The sequence below is a fragment of the Panthera leo genome, chromosome B3, assembly GCF_018350215.1.
Source record: "Panthera leo isolate Ple1 chromosome B3, P.leo_Ple1_pat1.1, whole genome shotgun sequence".
NCBI classification, from domain to species: domain Eukaryota; kingdom Metazoa; phylum Chordata; class Mammalia; order Carnivora; family Felidae; genus Panthera; species Panthera leo.
This window is the reverse complement of record NC_056684.1, coordinates 143,485,078-143,504,717: the sequence shown is the minus strand read 5'-3', so window position 1 is coordinate 143,504,717 and position 19,640 is coordinate 143,485,078. Positions and strand designations below refer to the sequence as shown.

Below are 19,640 nucleotides of genomic sequence, written 5' to 3'. Positions count from 1 at the left end.
AACAGTTGAACAGGAACTTGTAGGAGGTAAGTGCTGAAAACACGTCCTCACTGAGGGTCCACACCAGCCCCCCGGGGGAGTCGCTTGGGTGGTATCTGTCCCTGAGTCTGTGATCTGACACCTCTTCACTCCTGCCCCTAATCTGAGCATCTCGAGTTATAAGTACTGTGAATGCAGAAGAAAATTCTTTACGAGAAAAGAAAATGTCCATTTGTTTTCTATGTAATAAAGTTTGCTGAGGTGGCGCTGTGATGTAGAAGCTGTTTTACACATCTGCCCGCTCAGGGACCTCGTGAGCGCTGCCCTGGCGGGTACAGCACAGGTATCCCAGAGCAAAGGCCTGTCGGCCCCTCAATGGAGCACGACCAGCAGGTCAAATTAATGTCAAATTAATGAGCATCCTGGGGGACCTGGGAGGCTCAGGTCATGACCTCGAGGTCCATGGGTTCGAGCCCCGCATCGGGCTCGCTGCTGACAGCACAGAGCCTGCTTCAGATCCTCGGTCTCCCTCTCTCTCTCTGCCTCCCCCCTCCCCCACTGCCCGGTTTTCTCTCTCAAAATAAATAAACTTAAAAAAAAATTAATGAGCATACTGCCAGGGCCCCCTGTTGTTTCCAGCTCTGTTCAGCAGAATGAGGATGTTTAACTCCATTAAATTTACTAATGTAAATTACTAACTCCATTAGTAAAATTTACTAATTTACTATCCACTTATAGAAGCACATCCACAATGGTGAAAGTAAGATGCACTGGGATGTTCCGTAATATCCTATAAATTGAAACTAAATTTGTATTTAAAGGGCCTGGGTCCAGACCACGGACCACGGGGCCAGGTTGGACTCAGTCTGTTGCATTAGGTGCCTGACGAGGGTTCTGAACGATCCCCAGGCAGGAGGCTCGGTCCTCACTCCAGGGCCCCAGGACGGGACTCGCTCTGGGCTCCTGAGAAACGCTCGAGGCCGTGGGACGTACCGTGGCTTGCTCGTTGCTGGCTGCTGTGTCCTGGGACACCGCCCTTCTGCTCTGTCGAACTGGCTCTGAAATCAAGCGAAAAGACAGGAAGATGGCCGGGGACGAGGCCCGCGCCTGCACAGCAGGGCCCGGGGGTGGGGGATAGCCCGGATCCCCAGCACTGCCTGCTCGGGGTCCCTCCTGACAGTCTCCCTGGGGGAGAGGACACCTGTGGCGTCTGAAGGTGGACAAATCACCTTCCTTTTTCGCTCCGCCTAACGAAGCCAAGGAAAACATTCAAAAGAGAAGAGACCTTAACAGGTGACTTTGTGAGCGAGACCCCAGAGGACTGGGGCTCTGACCTCAGCTGCCCCCTGCAGTGGGCCCCTCATGCATTAAGTACAAGCAGAAACGATTTTCTTTCCTACTTCCCGGGGGTGGGGGCAGGATGGCGAACTTAGATCTTTAATAAACCCAGATGTGGCGGGAAAAGAGCACATCACCCAGGAGAGAAAGGGACATGGTTCTGGGGGGAGCAAGGTGGCAAGTAACAGTGTCGTGGTGCTAACTGTGGGTCGTCTCTAAGGCTGGCTGCGTCAGGGGACCGCTCTGCCATCAGCACGAAGGCAAGCAAGATACAGGAGAAGGTAGACAGACGGTCAAGTAAAAAGACGTTATTCTTTATAAATAAGATGTCCGTTTGTGTCTGTATTCACAGTAGAAAAATACACATTACTTCACATAGACCTTCTTTGGATAAAACACACACACGTCCAGGACTGAGGTCCGGCTCTGCTTCACTGTGAGGGCTCTGCCTCTGTGGTTTCTAGAGGGACCCCTTCCGGGGGGGCCGTCTGCAGGGCGGGCCCCTCCATACCAGCCACTATGACAACATCTTCCTCCCCGGACACCATGGAACCCGGATGGGACAAGATCAAGCCGTCGGAAGTCTGAATAAATATCTGTTCCCGTCCCTGAGACAAAAATTCATGGCACCCGTTGGTGATTTCAAAAGCCACGGCTTCTCCAGCAGCAACAATGTTCTCCAGTTCTCTCTGGTCAGCGTGCGCCTCGGGCCCGGCGGGGAAGTGGTCCACACCCCCTGCGTGGCTTCCCTGACCGCCATCGGTGGGCGGCGACCCGGCCTGGGCCGGCTGAGGCCCCGGCTCGGGCACGGTCCTGGGGATGCAGTCAGCTGGCCCCACGTCCACAGACAAAACCCTCTCCAGCAGAGGGCCGGCAGCCTCTGGAAACAGGACGTCGCTGGGGCCAGACCGTGGGCCTTTCCAGAGGGAGCCATGCCTCTCAAGGTCTCCAGGCCCGGAAGGCGGCAGGGATGCCACCCCTCCAGGGAACATCAGGGTCCTGCAGAGATCCCCGCTGCCCGGGCTGTTCCCAGTTCCGTTCCAGTCTGCGGAGCGTTCCTGAGCATTCTCTCCAGGGAGGGCTGGCACGCGCCCCTGTGTCTGCGTCCCGGGCTCTCCTGACTGAGGACACACACTCAGCCCACTGACGTTCTCGCACGAGAGAGCAGGAGCCCCACACCCGCTCTTGGCCTTGGGGTCAGCAAATGCCTGCAGCTGCCGGCCTGCGCGACCAGACACCGGCGCCATGTGGCTTCCTTCTGGACGGCGAGGGGCGTTCCCGCTCGCTGGAAGGGCAGGACCTAAACAGTTCAAGAAAAACAGGTAAGCGTCCATGTGCCGTGACATGGCCTGCTCACTGCGCTCGCTGTCCAAGACCAGCAGGTCCAGAGTAACTTCCTGGCAGAACGCGTGGACACGTAAACTCTCCTTGCTACTCGGGACTGGCAGCTTCCAAGTGTGGATGAAGTTCAGAGGCGATACTGATTAGTCAGGTGAGGGGAGCCGTGTGGCCAACAGGGGCCCGGGTTTCCACTGCTCTCCCTGAATAAAGCTGCCCTCCCCTGCAGCAGAATTCAGTCGTAAGTTCTAAAGAGCAGAATGCCTCTTTCCATTGGAGACTTGAGGGTCAAGCAGGGTATCGGGCAGTTTTAGGAAGCAGCAGAACCATTCTCAGTGCGCTGTAGGCTCAGGGTCTGGTTGAGAGGTTCTGGTTCGAACAGAATAAAAGCCAGAGGAGGGCTTGTTTCCAGGGTTAAACCTCAGCCGGCACTTACAGCCAGGCCCCAGACATGGGCTCTTCATTTCAATAAGGGATTCGAGAGAGCCTCACAGACCTCGAGAGTTACAGGGAACGAGAGAGAACCACAGGACCCCGGGAGGTGGGGATAAGACTTGAGAGAAACCAGGTTCTCTTCAATCCGGCCACAGGGGCACCCGGGAGTGAGAAGCAGGCCTGGGAGGCGCTTTACCCTGGTTGGCGGCTGGGGCTCCGCCGTCAGTGGTGTCCTGGGGCGGAGGGTCTCTTCTGGTCTTCTTCACCCAGGCCGGCGCCCCGTCCGCGGTCTGCAAAGAGGACACCGGGGGAGCTAAGCCTAGGAGGGAGCGGGCAGGCTCGCACCGCTCCTCCCCGGAGGACAGCGCCGTGGGCTGCAGTCAAAGCGCCGAAACTCGGCACCGCACCCGCTTCGACGGCACCCACCTCGTTTCCCCGCTTCTGCTGGCCGGCCTCCTCCAGCTCGGCCCGGGGGTCCCGGCCCGTGTCCCCGCTGGTGCGCTGCGCTGGGACGCACTCTGTGTGCGCTTCCCGCCTCCTCAGGAATTCTGTGATTCCTAAAGACTCGGCCACCTGAGGAGGGAGGGCGACAGAGAGGAGCTGCGCTCAGCAGCACGTCGGCAGTAATGGCAGGGCCGAGGCGCGTCCGAGAGGGGCCGCCCGAACGACGGGAGAAACAAAGACACGTGAGAAGTTCCGTGGAACAGCTGGGGAGAAAACGGGTCCTATCAGAACCAGAAGGTTCTGTGTTAGCACGGTGCAGAGCAGACACCAAAGGGGTTTTTCTTTTTTAATTCACTACGCTGTCCTCAGTGTCGTCGGCAGTCAGACGGCATCGGACACCGGAGTGACTGCTTGCCTCCTGTTCTCCTGTGTTTGATTTCCACTGGAACCGGCAGAAAACAATCCCACCCATTCCAGAACAATATCTCCTCTTGCAGGCAGTGGACAGGGTGAGGGTCTGGGAGTCTGAGGGTCATGTTGGGCCCCGGCTTCTGTGCTCCCGGAATCTTCCTGGTCTTGTGAGGGGGCTGCAGCTGCCCTGGGGGCATTCTGTGAAGCGACAGCTGTCACTGTTTACACATGAACACAGGAAGGGACCACGGAGCAGGAGGGGAGGAGGCAGGGAAGGAGGGGCAGCAGATCAAGGTCTGAGCAGAAGACAGACAGCCCCTTGAGTTCAGTGCCTCCCAGCCTGTCTGTGTCCCCTTGCAAGCTAAGCCACGGTCTGTGCCCCTAGGAGGCTGTGGCTCGGCCTGAACTGCCTGCGAGTGTGGGTCCTGACAGGCGTGCACAGCAGCCGTGTGTGTCCAGTCTGCCTTGTGACGGGAGGACACCCACACCTGCCGAGCTCACAGTTTAAAAAACACGTGACTCTTGGGGCACCTGGATGGCTCAGTCGGTTATGCATCCGACTCTTGATTTCGGCTCAGGTCCCGAGCTCACAGTTGGTGGGTTCGAGCCTCACGTCGGGCTCTGCACGGACAGCACGGAACCCACCTGCGATTCTCTCTCTCCCCCTCTCTGCCCCTCCTCTGCCAGCACATACTCTCTCTCTCTCAAAATAAATACATAAGCTTTAATAAATAAATGTTGCATTTGTATAAAACTAATGACCAACCCCCCCCCCCAAAAAAAAAAGAACAAAAACAAAACAACCCTCGTTCTGTCAGAGTGTGGATCAAGACTTCTTGCTACGGAAGTAACCTAGTCTGCGTGACACTAACCCTAAGAACAGGCGGGCAGACCCATGACCAGGTCAATGAAATCTTGAGAGCAGTTGAAGCAACAGGCCCAAGTGTTCCTTGTGGTTGTGAAAGAGGGCTGTGGCTGCCCCTTCCTGCCCTCAGACGCACTAGTGGGGCTCTCCTTTCCAGGGTCCCCTGGCTCAGGCAGCAGACCCTGAGGGCAAAGCGTACCCTGATGGGAACCGAAACTACCCCCTCCAGCAGTAAGGACTGCCCTGACCCAGAAAGACCCCTCCCATGATTGACCCCAACACAATGATCCATTTAACCTTCACTGCCCACCGCCAGGTTCCCGCCCCCTCTGCCCCACATTTTCCTTCTCTAAACCTACAAGTATTTTCAGTAGTTTAGAGACAGTCTCTGAGACACGAGTGTGCCCCAGCTACCATTGTACAAGTATGTTTTTAAATAAACAAGCATTACTTAAAAGCATGGCATCACTCAGTGCTCCATTTCAAGGTGGGCCTGAGACCTGGGGGCCCGGCCAGCACGGACCCCTGAATGATGTGGCCACGTGGGGCACGCTAAGCCCAGCAAAGGGTTTTATCCAAAACAAGTAAAACCACATCAGTTCAAACCAGATTTCTGCCCAGGACCCAGTACAGCCAGAGGCAACTTGATGGAGACAATGACAGGGGAATGAGAACTGTGTCTAAACAGCCACGGACAGGATCTATGGTCACCGTCCCCCAGCCCTCAGTAAGCACTGCAGTCACCACTGAGTGAGAGTGTTCTGGACCTTTCAAGGCTCAGTCAGCCCGTCTGCATTCCTGAGTTTTCTGAAACAAGCACCGTTTGCTTTTATATTAAAAAAATGTTGGGGGAGGGGGGGTGCCTGAGTGGTTCAGTCGGTTAAGTGGCCGACTTCAGCTCAGGTCATGATCTCACTGTTTATGAGTTCGAGCTCTGTGTCGGCTTGTACTGACAGCTCAGAGCCTAGAGCCTGGAGCCTGCTTCAGATTCTGTGTCTCCCTCTCTCTCTGTTCCTCCCCTACTCACACTCTGTCTCTCTCAAAAAATAAATAAACATTAAAAAAAATTTTTTTAAAATGTCGGGCGCCCAGCAGCCTCAGTTGGTTAAGCTTCCGACTCTTGATTTCAGCTCAGGTCATGATGTCATGGTTCATGAGTTCGAGCCCCGCATTTGGCTTGGGATTCTCTCTCTCTCTCTCTCTCTCTCTGCCCCTCCCACACGTGCGCTCTCTCTCTCAAAATAAATAAACTAAAATAAAACAGTCACTTGGTGGGAAAAAGAGCTGAAAAGCAGTTGGCTATGAAGATGTCACTACTGAAAACAGCCTCCTCAGGGGTGCCTGTCTGGCTCAGTCAGTGGAGCGAGCGACTCCCGATCTCGGGGTCATGAGTTCCAGCCCCACATTGGGCATAGAGATTACTTTAAAAAAATAAATAAGTAAAAATAACAACATTCTCCTCTTTACACACATATCCTTCCTTTAGCAAATCTAAAAGCAAAACTTTCTTCCCAGGTGAGACCGTTACCTTGTCGTTGCTTATTTCCAGAGGCTCCTGGGAACACAGACCAGAACCACTGAGGTAATCTTGGCACATTTTCTTAACCCTTTTATGCAACTCTTCAAATTCCTTATACACAGCTGGGAACAAAGGTTTTGCTAGATGACCTGTCTCAACCTTTGTGAAGATAAAGGTGACAAGAAATGTTTTAACCAGAGGCAACGAAATGACAAACACAGGGGGTTGGAGGCAGGAAGGATACGAGCTTGTCAGGCCGTCCGCGGCCCGTCATCTCCTCCACTCGCCAATGACAGCCCACACGTGCCTGGCCCCGGACGGGGCCACAGAGCAGACCACCTCCAGGGTGACAGCCGCAGGGGGACTGTGGGCCGAAGCCCCGAAGACGGGGTCGCGGGGGGGGGCAGGAAGGGGAGACGGAAAGGTCCCGCGGACGGGCCGGCAGGCAGGAGGGGCCCAGGCCTTCACTCCTCCCGGGAGCCGTGCCGGCACCTCTCGGAGTCAGAGCGGGCTCACCAGGGAGGAGGTGCCCGAGAGGAAGGTGACGGGCGCCGGGGGCCGGCCCTGCTTTGCTGCCACCACTTTCTTGCCTCCCACATGAGGTGAAAACAGGCAAGGGGGTCCTCGAGCAGCCTCTGGGAGACCTGGCCGAGTAGGCACCGGTGGGGCCAGCAGGCTCCCCTCAGCTCTGTCCTGGAGAAGGGACACGATTCCAAACGGCCCGGCTCGTTCTAAAACAAATGCGAAGGATGTCTTTCGAAATAACTTCAAATCGGCCGAGCGTCCTCTAGACACGCTCAGGAGACTCACCTTCATCAGAAGAAACTCGTACACGGTCACCACCTGAGCCAGCTGAGGCAGCACCAGGTCCACGAGAGCCTCTCGGTCACACTGCTGGAGAAACTGCCAGAAGAAAGCATTTAACAGCTTCAAAAGCCCCAAAATAATCCCCAGCAGCCAAAAAGTTGGCGCCGAAGAATATAAAAGACCTAAAGTTCCCCCAAATCGCAGTGATTAAGCGACTCTCTAACATTCTGTTTGTTAACGATCTCACTCGATCCGTTAACAAAGTCTGTGACCAATTCTGGAATCAAAGTTTGACTCCCCTGGGACGGCTGAGCGTAGAGGGGGTACCAGGTCCTGGAGAAGGAACGGTGTTCCCTGCTCTCCGGGGGCACTAACTAGTGCCCGAGATGAAAATGCAAACAAGTGTGGGGCAGCCTGCGGTTGGGAGACCACCGCCAAAGGACAGGCCAAAGAAGAGGAGGCCCCGAGGTGAATGCAGGGGTGGGGGGTGTGGGGAGAGGGATGCGGGGAGGGCAGTCCTCAGGACTAGGGGAGGAGCATGAATGACTGTGGGTCCCCAGTTGGGCGCAGGGCAGACCCCCAGGCAAGTTAGGAAGCGAGCTTGGGGGCTCCCCTTGGAAGGGGAGGGCGGGGGAGGTACAGGCCGGGCCGCCCCGTGGGAGCGCTGAGGCTCAGGAGCCAAGTGAATTAGCAGGTACAGGAAGTACGTGGGTGTCCTCGAGGGAGGATGGCCTGAGAAACCAGACGGAGGAGGTCACCCAGGGCAAGGTCACCCAGGGCGGCAATGATGTGGACAGGGAAGGGACCAGTCTCAGAGACAGGAAGTCTTAAGAGGCACAGGGAGCTCACGAACCATTCGGGTTCGTCGTCTATTAAGTGGAGATAATGATTATGGAAGCAATGAAATGAAGTAAACCTGGAACTTAGCTTGGGGGCAGGGCGGAGAGCGTGGCCGAGCTGCCACGCACAAAGTGCTCAATAGATGGCGGTATTTCAAGTGTTAATGACTGAATCGAGTGGAGGACCACCTTCCCTCCCGCTCCTAAAATCTGTCATCCGGGATTAATCGACAAGCCCAATGAGAGGAAAGCGAAGTCACCGGGTTTAAACTTCCAGCTAGAATATGTAAGCTCATGACGCTTTCTAGGAAAGTTTCCTCACCGAGAACCTCTCGTCCCCTTGTGTGTGACTCTGGAGGCCCTGGTTCCCTGGTGGCCACTCTGAGAGCAGCTGTCTCGCTCACTCACTACCTCGCACTCTCTTTGCTCCTGTTCACTTCTTTAAGACACGCAGCTGGCCGTTACCAGGCAAATAAATACCGCCGAGCCAAAGACAATCGGGATGAATTTAGGGTCCCACTTTTCTAAATCAGTCCCCTTAAATTCACTAAGCTTACTTTCAAGGGACTGGAATGGAGATTCCAGGGTTCAAAACCTGAAACATGATTTTGTACCTTAAAATTTTGTACAGAAAAATAGAAACTGCCTGTTTCCTAAACTGCTTATATGAAAACCTAGCTTACAATCATTCCCAAACGTGTAACGGCAGGCAGCCCGAAAGCCCTCTTGTTATTCCAAACCGGTAAACCTAGAATTATTTCAGGTAACACTGTTCCTGAAGTTATTACACACTTCGTCCAACTACGTTTCAGGCGAACTATTTCGTTGCTCTGGGTGTTTTACTTTTGACTCAGAAACCTACCAGCGGATTGCCACACGCCATGCCAAAGACACGGGTTTCAAGAACAGGGTCTAAGAGCCACGCACCTCCTTGAAACGGGCTCTGGCCGCCGAGGCGCTCTGTGCACCTGCCACACAGGCACCGGAGCGCCCACGCGGGTGAGCGGCTCTGCCTCGCCCAAGGACGGCCTCGCTGGCCTCTGCAGGGGCTGCTGCGAACTCGATTCGTCTAGGGCCTGGGTGTCTCTCTGATCCCACGAAGGCCGAATAATTTCCATCTTCTGGTTCAGACACCAAGGCGTCTTCAACTTCTACAGACGGGCTATTCTAGAGAGCGTTACGTGCCCAAAACAAAAATGAAAGAATCATACTTTATACGCCATAGTGACAATCCTAGAGCCAAACAGTGTCACGTCAAAAGCAAAGAACTTGAGAAATTATTTCTTCTCTGCATTATTAAGACACATTAACTATAATCGACGCACCTTAAACTTTCCCAACAGAGTTCCTTGTTGAGACATCCGGTATTAGCCAGCCGGTAAGTCTGGGTTGGCCAGCCATAACCCTGGATGTTGCCCAAAATGAAACAGGAGACTTCTCTGACACCACCGTCATCTTAAAACTGAACCTGAAGTTCGGTCATTCATACCTTACGCGTGACTTTTAAAAATTTTATTATTTTTTATCAGGTATATTTCAAATGCCATGAAATTCATACTTTGAACATCTATAGTTCAGATTTTCATGCACTGACAAGGGTGTGTCACCATCACCACCATCTAATCCCAAAACATGTTCATACTCCCCCCTGCAAAAGAACCCCTGTACCCGTCAGCATCATTCATTCTTCCCTGCCCCCAGGCTCTGGGAGCTGCTAGTCTACTCTCTGTCTTGTGGATTTGCACGGCTTTTGGACAGACTCTTGGATCTGACGCCAGCTACTTCCTCACTCGGTGCCAACTCCCCCTCTGAAAACAGGAACAATGCACCTGCATCTCCCAGGACTGCTGGAAGCTTAAATGGATTCAAGGAACACACTTCACGTGGCAGCCGGCACAAAGTCAGTCCCCTGAACTCTTACGGAATTTTCCCTCTACATCTTCACCAGTGGAGCTGCAGGAGCAACGCCAGGTCTGTCTGTGGCCCTAGGTGCCGTGAGTCTGCTCACGGGAAAGGACAGGAGAGACACAGGCCTGCGTGTCCCTCCCCACCGCAGCAGCCGGAGGCACCCCTCCCACGCAGTCTGGACAGCCGCCATGCCCGAGGCCAGGCCTGCACTCGGGGACTCTGGTATCCACACGCTGCTTCTGCCGTGGGGTCGCATTTCATCACTGAAGGAAGCAGGACGTGCCGGTTAGCCTGGTCAACCCGAGACACTCCCGCACACACCTGTTGTCCCTTGGAATTGTGAATAGTGCCCCTTTCACTCTCAGAATGTCCTGGTTTGGATGATGAACTATAGATCACCGTGGTCCCATTTCAACTTAAGAAAGTAGAGAGAGGGGCACCCGGGTGGCTCAGTCGGTTGAGCGTCTGATTTCGGCTCAAGTCATGATCTCAGTTCGTGAGTTTGAGCCCCGAGTCAGTATCTGCACTGACAGTGAGGAGCCTGCTTGCGATTCTCCCTCTCTCTCTCCCCTTCCCTACTCACACTTTCTCTCTCTTTCTCTCAAAAATAAATAAATATTAAAAAGAAAAAAAAAAAAGGTAGAGAGGTTTCTCAAAAGTTGGGGTTTTACCAGCCATGAGGGGTGCAGAACCTTCCCCAACAAGGCAGCCTAGAGTGTGGGCTTTGAAGTCAGAAGACCTCAACCTCAGTCTCGTTCCCACCTGGCAGAGTCCTAGGTGTGCCCCGACGGGATGCCCACCATCCTCTGAGCCCCATGCACGTGTCTTGCACCTGACTTTCGGGGCTCTCACGGGATGGAGAAGACTTACAACACTCCCGCCCAAAGGAGGCGTGCAATCAACAGTATATTGTTAGTGTCCGTGTTACTAGTACTCAGGCTAACGCTACAGGGGACAGAGTACTTTTGAATCCTCACACGGGGCTGTTCCGTGGTTCTGCCACTAGACCTCAGTACAGATAAGCCGGGCCCAGACAAGATCTGTTCAGGCCCCAAGGAACCCATCTGTAAGCCAAAGCGGCCACCAGCCTCACCCCTCCTTCAGGAACCCCCGTCCCGCTGCAGGTAATGAGGTGGCCGGAGCAGACAGGCTCTCGATGACAACGTCTTCCGAGTCACTAAAATCACAAACTCCCAGCGACAGCCGAGTCAGTTCCAGTGCTGGTTTGTCTAACATTTCAGGAACTGCAAATACGATTGTCTAGCCAGAAGCACAGACACAAATAAAAGCCAACACAAGTCAAAGGAGAAGGAAGCAGGGAGGTTCAAGCGAAGCAGGTGAGGGTGACCACAGAGGTCTGCCGTTCGTTCAAGTGATCCGTCCGCATTTCGTAAATACCTGACCGCTCGTATGCGGCACACGAGGGCACACGACACGTTTAGGAACCTGAAACTGCTGTCCCTCAACTGTGGCGTGGTGGTGCAAAGTCAGAGTGGCTTCGACCTGCCTTGTCTGCTTGTGAGTTTCCAAAGGGGCAAGACGCGAAGATGGCATGTCGCTGCTGACGCTCCAGGAAGCGCCCCGGGGACCATCGCTCCCAACTGAGACCTTTCTCGGGGCCCGCTGTGACTTCAGCAGCAAGACGGGAGTGCTCTGCGGCTCGCGTTGCTGACCAGAGCTAGAGAATTCGCGGCTATGTTCCCATCGAACACGCCCAGTGAGGCTGGCGAGTACCCTACACAGAGGGTGCACAGCGCCTTGCTGGTCGGGCGGCGGTACAGACCGGGGGCGGGGGGGGGGGCGGGGGTGTCTCAGAGCCCCTGCCGTGACCTTGGACCTACTTGAGCCTTCACCTGAACCCCCATCAGATACCATAAAGCCCCACTTCGGGATGGGCAGGAAGAAGGACACGGTCACCAGTAGAAACATTACCTGCAGGCCACACGGTGGTGACTGGGCCCCTTCCTCACCCAGAAGAGCTGACGTGGGCAGCCCCGGGGACGGTAGGCTAGCCGTCCTGCCCTCGGCACAGCCTCGGATCGTGCTCCCGTTGGCCTTCTCAGACAGAGACACCTCCGGTTCTGGGTGGCCGTGGCCTGGATTGAGTTTAAGATGCCGGGCCAGGCCCCCTTTTCCTATGTAGGACTTCTCACACGTCTGACACTTGAAAGTCTTGGGCCTCAGGGAACAGCTCGACAGGTCAAACAGCGCCCGCTTTCCCCTCTGGTCGTCGTCATCTTCCACACTCAGCTCTGAGTAATCGTCAGAATCTGACAAGCGACCGTCAGCCAGGTCCTCCGTCTTGATGAACTTATAATCTTTGGCTTTATACTTGGGCGGTCGAGATATCCGTCCAGAACGCGTCTTCACTTTTAAAGATTTTTTTAGCTTCTCTGTGTGTTTTGTGTGCAAGCTGGAAATAAAGAAATTCGCTGAACCGGATGAAACAGATGTCACCGCCGGTGGGTCAGAAGCTGACAGAGGGGCCGGCGTGGCGCCCGGTCCTTGCGGAACCACCAGCTGCAGGGCGGGCAGTGGCCTCTGTACAAACACCCGAATCGGAGGGTAGTTACTTGGGAAGCGCGGCTGTGCCCGGAGCCCCAGCACGCCGGGCGCCCCCCTGGGTGGCTGGCTCAGCCCGGCTGTCCTGGGCTGGAGGGTGGCCAGCGGGGGCGTCGGCCTTTCCCGGTCTGTCATTTCTCCAGATATTACCTTGACACAAATGGCTTCCAGTTGCTTAAAGACAGAAAGAGAAAAGCGTTAGGCTTATCAATGGTTCTACCATTTTGCTCTCATCTTAACTGTATTATCACACGTGTTTCTAAATTATAAAATCCATCTTGTATGTGAGTCTATTTAACGTACCTGTACTGTTTCTAGTGATACACTTGACCTCACATCCATATGTGCATGTCGAAACATTTGCATAAACAAATTAAAAGTTCATGAAACCACTTACCATTTCTATACAAATGCCTTTTGATAGGATCTATCCTACGTTGTTTTTTTAAAAAAATACTAGTCAAGGGGTGCCTGGGTGGCTCAGTTAAGTGTCTGACTTTGGCTCAGATCATGACCTCCTGGTTCATGAGTTTGAGCCCTCTATTGGGCCCTGTGCTGACAGCACAGAGCCTGCTTTGGATACTTTGTCTACCCCCCCAAAAAAATAAAACATTTAAAAAATAAACACAGGGGTGCCTGGGTGGCTCAGTCTGTTGGGCATCTTACTTCAGCTCAGGTCATGATCTCGCAGTTCATGGGTTTGAGCCCTGCATGGGGGTCGGTGCTGACAGCTCAGAGCCTGGAGTCTGTTCAGATTCTGTGTTTCCCTCTCTCTCTGACCCTCCTCTGCTTGCTCATGGGCTCCCTCTCTCTCAAAAATAAACATTTAATAAATAAATAAATAAATAAATAAATAAATAAATAAATAAATAAAGGTAGTCACAATCTACTAAATTGATTTCATGAACTAATAAGAAATATCCTTCTTTACAGTTGATTTGTATTTACTTGGAATTCTTAGTACTCTAACCTGGATTCAGTTCAATACATACGCTCTTTTTTTTTCTTTTTCCATTTTTCATGAAATCCTAGAAACAAAGAAGCCATAGGAGCAATGTAACACAGGTTCCCACCACCTGCCTTAAAACATGCAGCACTTCCCTTTGAGGTGAAGCTCTGTGCTGTTCTCCCAGCCTGCGTGCCTTCCTGAGTGCTATTTGTCATTCACACGCATTTTTATATTATCTACGGAGCTACCCCCCAAAATATGCACTTCGGTTTGGGCGTGTTTTTAAACTTCATGTAAGCGTACATGACCTGATGCAAGCTGGTGCAGCGTTTTCAGGTGTCTTACTTCCTGTCCGGCTTGTGAAATTCATCCACACCGCGGTGTGTAGCTCTCATTTCCTCCGCAGTCTGAGAACACTCGCCCGTTGACGGGCAAGTGTCCCTAACCTTGCGCTCTTGTTGTCTGCGTGGAACCTTCGCGGGTGTCTGTGTTCACGTGTGTGAGTTTCTCCAGGGCACATACCTGGGAGCAGGATGCTATCTTCAACAACTTTTTAACATCTAAGAAAGCGTTCAGTGCACGTACTTCCCGATGTGGCAATTCTGCTTCTTGGGTTCCATAAGAAACACTGACATAGGTACAAAGATGTAGGTCTTGGGAGGGTCAAGGCAGCACGGTCTGCAAGAGCAAACCACCCACCGAAGGGGAGGGCTGCCCTCGACAATATTCCACAGATAATTACTGAGCAGTTACTATGTGCCAGACACAATGTTAGGTATACACCTGTCATGGGCTCAGGGGAGAGGCAGCAAGACACAAGGCTCATGGCCTCACACTGCAAAAACGATCAGCATCAGGGAGCCTGGGCGGCTCAGTCAGTTGAGCGTCCAACTTTGGCTTAGGTCACGATCTCATGGATTGTGGGTTCGAACCCCGCGTCGGGCTCTGTGCTGACAGCTCAGAGCCTGGAGCCTGCTTCGGATTCTGTGTCTCCCTCTCTCTCTGCCCCTCCCCCACTTGTGCTCTCTCTAAAAAATAAATTAAAATTTTAAAAAATTAAGAAAGAAAGAAAGAAAGAAAGAAAGAAAGAAAGAAAGAAAGAATCAGTATCCTTCTCCAGAGAGTTAAGAAAGATGAACCTCATCATCCAGAGCAGGTTTTCCCAACCTGGGCACAAGTGACTTTTCAGACCATTAATTCTTTATTGTGGTGGCCATCCTGTGACTGCAGGATGTTGAGCAGTGTCCCTGCCTCCACCTACTAGATGCCGGTAGCAAGCCCTCTCTTGGGACAAAAATGTCTCCAGACACTGCCAAGTGTCCCCAGCCGAGAACCACTGATTTGGGGCCACCGACAGGCCCTCTTTGGACTCGACCCCACACCAAGTGGGGGGTCAATACAAGTGTCACAAGAAGCAGAATGAAAACTCCCACTGAAACCACGCGGGAGCACATCTGTGTGTGTGTGTGTTCCACATGTACCACAAACAGCAGACACAATCCGCTGTCCTGGGTGAGGAAGGTACGCAGCTGGTGCCCTGAGGCCCCTGAGGGCCAGTCCTGGGCCACCTGTGAATCAAATGACAACTATCTTTTAATAATCACAGTTGTTTCACTTACTACCACTTAGAATGTCTAAGCTCTTAGGATATGACCAGATAATGCCGTTAAACACACACACACACACACACACACACACACACACACACCCCAAATCCTACTGTTTTAGGAATACTTCAGTGGCAAAACTGGTCTAATTTTTAAATCGGCTCCCCACGAGTTTACCAGGTGGGTATCATGCTCGATACTTTGGTATATGTTTATTTCACTCGGCAAACTTTTACAAGGTATCTCCGAGTGCCAATGCCTACACAGAAGCAGGCCAGTGTGGGTGAGGGGGTGGGTGACATAGGTGAAGGGGATTAAGAGGTATAAACTTCCAGTTATAAAATAAGTAAGTCATGGAGGTGAAGAGCACAGCATAGGAAGTGTAGTCGATAACGTTGTAATCACACTGTACGGTGCCAGACGGTGACTGCACTTACTGTGGTAAACACTGAATAACGCCCAGGCTTGTGGAATCGCTACCTTGTACACCTGAAGCTAATATAATCCTGTATGTCAACTATACTTCAGTTAAAAAAAAAAACAACAAAAACATCAGCCAAGTCCTAGCCTCACTGAGGAAGAGGGCAGTTTCCCCGGCCGTGCCTCAGTCACCTGCAGACCTGCCGAGTCAGGACCTCCCACCCCGCAATCTGTACTCTGAAAAGCTCCACTGCCGATCTGGAAGGCAGACTAGGTTCCCTAAGGAATGCAGACAGGAAACAATGACACCACGGGGCAGCAGGTGCGATAAGAGAGGCAGGAGGCAGGAACAGCCTGGTGGGTGGGTGGGGGAGGGTCTGGCTTCCCAGAAGAGACCCGAGAAGGCCGAATGGAATTTTGGCCAGGTGGACAGGTAGTCTGACGTGCAAGGAAAAAATGAGTGAATGCACAGACGCACGAAAAATGGCACAGCATATTGGAAGAAACTGGGAATGTTTCTGTGGTGCAGGAACGGGGAGCATGGGAGGGATGCGAGCCCAAATCCGACCCACGGGAGTGCGTCCACTGGGTCTGTGCCTTCTGATCCACACCACCCTCCCCGCAGAGAACCACGAGACCGGGGTCCTCTAAGTGCACACTCCACCCTCCCCCCAACACTGCCTGTCCCCTTCCATATTTTCAACTGGGACCCACACTTCCATCTCTTCAACTAAGTCATTTCTGATCCCCTCAGCCCAAAATCAGTTCTCCTTTTCTCTAAGTGCATCAGTCCTTTATCTCTAGTTTTCCGACCTCGATGAGAAGTTACCTGAGTCACGTTTTACCTCATTGGTTAGATCATAACCTCCTCGGGTGCAAGGAACACACGTGGTTTGCCTCGGTGGCCCCCGTGGCACAGCTGGGGCTGACTCGACAGCAAACTTACATTATTGTGAGTGCAGGCAGAATTTATGTCATCCCAATTAGATCAGCCACAGAATACGGTCGTGCTGCTTAATGCTGATTAAGGTCGCTTGCATTTGACGGGCAATGTCACTTTTGGACTCTTCAAGCTGCCACACCAAACCCAAAGAGCTGGGGTCACCTTCAACAGGTGCTGGAGGGGGAGAACCCTGGGCAAAGTCACCCCGCCTCTCGGAGCTTGTTCCTTATCTGTAAAGTGCTGATACGAACACTTCTGTGCGCTTGCCCGGAAGTAAGCCCCCTGTGGTGCCAGGCATGGAGTAGACGCTCTGCACACAGCGGCCACCATCACCCATCTCTCTCTTTTTTTAATGTTTATTTATTTGGGGGGAGGAGCAGGCAGAGAGAGAGGGAGACACAGAATCTGAAGCAGGCTCCAGGCTCCGGGCTGTCGAACTCAACGACCGGGAGATCATGCCCTGAGCGGAAGTAGGACACTTAACAGACTGAGCCACCCAAACAGCAGCCACCGTCGCCCTTCTGACAGCAGCCACGGTGGCCCTTCTGACTCCGCCTATGTGGGAGTCAGAGCTAGAAAGCTCATCCAATGTCAATAAGGGAACCAAAGCCCAAAGAGGTTGGGTTACTCAAGGTCACACCTCTAGGAAGGAGTCTGGGCAGATTCACAGCTGTCTTCTCAAACTTTGGCGAGACACCTCTCCAGTCCTGACCCCCAACCCGATACAACTCCCGGCGGCCAAAATCACTCGGTTAAAAAACCAAAACAAACAAAAAACAACGAAGGCTGTTGATTCTATCCTCTCTCTGTGTCTCCTAGTGGAAGCGGCATCTCTCTGGCAACTTTGGGCCCAGAAGCGCTAGTGTCACGTGCAACCCCAGTTCTGAGAGGGGACGTGGCTTTACAGACGACAGGAAGGACCTCTGGCTGCAGGAGCTCCCCCTGACCCCCTGGGCTTGGAAGAGCAGGCTCCTGTCTCCACTCCCCTAGCAACCAAGAGCTGCGGGCCCCAGGAGGTAGTAACGCGGGCACATGACGGGGTGTCGCATGCGGAGTGCTCTCACGTGTCTCCCTCGTTCAGCGCGCGGCAGGCGCCGTGCCGGGCACCGGCTACAAATCCGGGCACGACCCCCCAGGGTGCCAAGTCCCGCCTCAGACCGCTCTGCTGTGTGCTTAGTTCTGCCCCAAGCCCCCGAGTTGGCAGTCGCCGCCCTCCCCACTGGTTCCTTTCCATCCGTCCACGCCTCGGCTCCGGCGTCAGGCCTGAGGGCTCCTCGCTCTAAAGCAGCGTCCCCCCGCCCCCGCCGCGTCCCTCCCCGAGTCTGCCTCTCGCCCTCCACGGAGGGTGTGCGAGGCCGCGCTTGCGCCGAGGCCAGCGCCTGGAACCCAGCGGGCGCTCGACGGACGCCGAGTGAACGGACGCAGGCCCGCGCGAGGGGCCGGGCGGCACGGAGGCCGCGGGCAGCGCTCGGAAGCGGGACGGCGGCCCAGCAGGCGCGTCGGAGGAGCTGCAGACGCTGGCGCGGTGACCGCTCAGTGTGGGCCGCCCGGAGCTCTCGGGCGGGCGGACGCCGCCTCTCCTGCCGCGCCGCTGCCCGGCCCCGCTCCGGGCCTCGGTTTCCCCCACGTCCCTCCCGGCGCCTCACCTGGGGCCGCAGCAGGCGCGGCGGGCGCGGGGGCTGGGCGCCGGGGCCCCGCTGCAAGGCGGCCTGCTGCGCCGCGTCCCGCAGCCGTCGCGCCGCGTCCTGCGGGACGAAGGGCGGCGGCGGCGGCCGCTCGGCCGGCGGCTGCGCCTTCGTCACCTGCTCCAGGACCCGCCGCAGCTGCTCGGGGTCCAGCGGGGCCACGCGCGAGGCGCTGCCGCCGGGGCCGGGGGGAGCCCGGCCGCCCCCGCCGCCGCCCCCATCCTCGCTGCCGTCCTCGGCCTCCGGCTCCGCGTCCGCCATGGCCGCCGAGGCCGGGACTCGAACCCGCGCCGCCGAGCGACGGCGGCTCAAATGTGCGTCACCTGGGAAGAGCGGGGGACTACGAGTGCCCCGCAGGCCAAGACACCTTGGAAGGCGACCGCAACTGGTCGAGCCGGGCTGTGGGCGGGGCCTGGGTTGGCTCCGCCCCGTCGCCGCTTGGCCAAGGACAGAATGGGCCTTATTTTCCTCTCCCTTGTCACTGATGTGTTTAATTTTCAGGTGTCGCTCCTCCAGGAGCTATCCAGGGCCTCCCAGGCGGAGGTCTCCGGAGTTCCAGAGCCCCTTAGCCTGTCCAAAAGTTCACACTATCCAAAAATTCTCGACGTCATGTGCAGTAGAGTGCATTAGTCCCACGTTCTGCTTAATATAGATCCAGCAGGGGATCCAAAGTGTGCTCCCCTTTTTTAAAATAATTAGTTTTATTTTATTTATTTTTAAATGTTTATTTTGAGACAGAAAGAGGGCGCGGGCGGGGGAGGGGCAGAGAGAGGGGGAGAGAGGATCCCAAGCAGGTTCTGGGCCGTCAGCGTGAAGAACCAGAGGCAGGGCTCAATCTCCTGAATCCTGAGATCGTGACCTGAGCGGATAACGACTGAGCCACCCAAGCGCCCGTATTTTATTTTTTTAAATAGGCTCCACACCCAACCTAGGGCTTGACCTCACGGCCCTGAGATCAAGAGTCGCAGCTCCACCACCTGAGCCAGCCAGGCGCCCCTGAGGTGCGCATTTTTAACAAATGTACGCCCTAAATTATTCCCAGGTCGATACATCCACCCATACTGGATGCACCTTAAGGGCCAAGATGATGTATTACACAGTGCTCAGCACAAGCGCCAGCTCAGATCAGCGAATGAATGATGCATGGATGAATGTGACCGAAGGAAGGAAGGAAGGAAGGAAGGAAGGAAGGAAGGAAGGACCTCCCCACCCCCCACACTTCAGTCCCATCCATCATAGCTCTACCACTCCCTCTTCTTCAGCCCAACCTTTCCATTCCCCCTCCTCTTCACTCTACTGGCTCTGTGCATCCTTCCCATCCAGTTTTGTAGCTGCTCGTGTATGTGTGTTTCTCAGCTCCCCTCCCCAGAGAGGACAGTAGGGCCATTGGTCAACAGTTATTAAGCATCTGCTGGGTAAGTCACCGTGCTTGCCTTTGGACCGTCCTGCCCTCTGTATACAGTCCAGGCAGCAGCAGGAGGAGGAGGAAACTGGCGTTTACGGTATAATATGATGAGTGCCTTGATGCCCATAAAAGCGGGGAGCCTGGGGAGCCAGGCTGATGTCCGCGAAGGTTCTGGTAGACTTTCTG

At 54.4% G+C, this 19,640-nt stretch overlaps 1 protein-coding gene across 3 annotated transcripts; it reads right to left on the bottom strand.

Annotated features, from left to right (window-relative positions):
• Positions 1 to 1,639: 1,639 nt before the first annotated feature.
• Positions 1,640 to 18,335, bottom strand: ZNF839 (zinc finger protein 839). Of its 3 annotated transcripts, none has more exons than XM_042944348.1 (8): positions 18,011 to 18,335; positions 11,816 to 12,619; positions 8,903 to 9,142; positions 7,140 to 7,232; positions 6,339 to 6,488; positions 3,517 to 3,663; positions 3,287 to 3,380; positions 1,640 to 2,617 (listed from the first exon to the last, which is right to left on the bottom strand). In XM_042944348.1, the coding sequence occupies exons 1-8, from the start codon at positions 18,308 to 18,310 to the stop codon at positions 1,749 to 1,751; spliced, it is 2,697 nt and encodes an 898-aa protein (XP_042800282.1). In that variant the 5' UTR covers positions 18,311 to 18,335; the 3' UTR covers positions 1,640 to 1,748. The 3 variants fall into 3 exon arrangements, with proteins under 3 accessions (XP_042800282.1, XP_042800283.1, XP_042800284.1); XM_042944349.1 differs by lacking the exon at positions 18,011 to 18,335 and adding an exon at positions 17,005 to 17,658; XM_042944350.1 differs by lacking the exon at positions 18,011 to 18,335 and adding an exon at positions 16,368 to 16,728.
• Between the last annotated feature and the right edge of the window lie 1,305 nt (positions 18,336 to 19,640).

Bases quoted from the DNA above. Each gene is read 5' to 3' on its own strand.
- ZNF839 (XM_042944348.1), bottom strand. From the start codon at position 18,310: ATGGCGGACGCGGAGCCGGAGGCCGAGGACGGCAGCGAGGATGGGGGC. The intron at 9,143-11,815 runs GTAATGTTTCTA...AACGCTCTCTAG, and splicing joins CACCACCGTGTGGCCTGCAG to AATAGCCCGTCTGTAGAAGT. The intron at 3,381-3,516 runs GTGGGTGCCGTC...TCCTCTTTGCAG, and splicing joins AGCAGAAGCGGGGAAACGAG to ACCGCGGACGGGGCGCCGGC.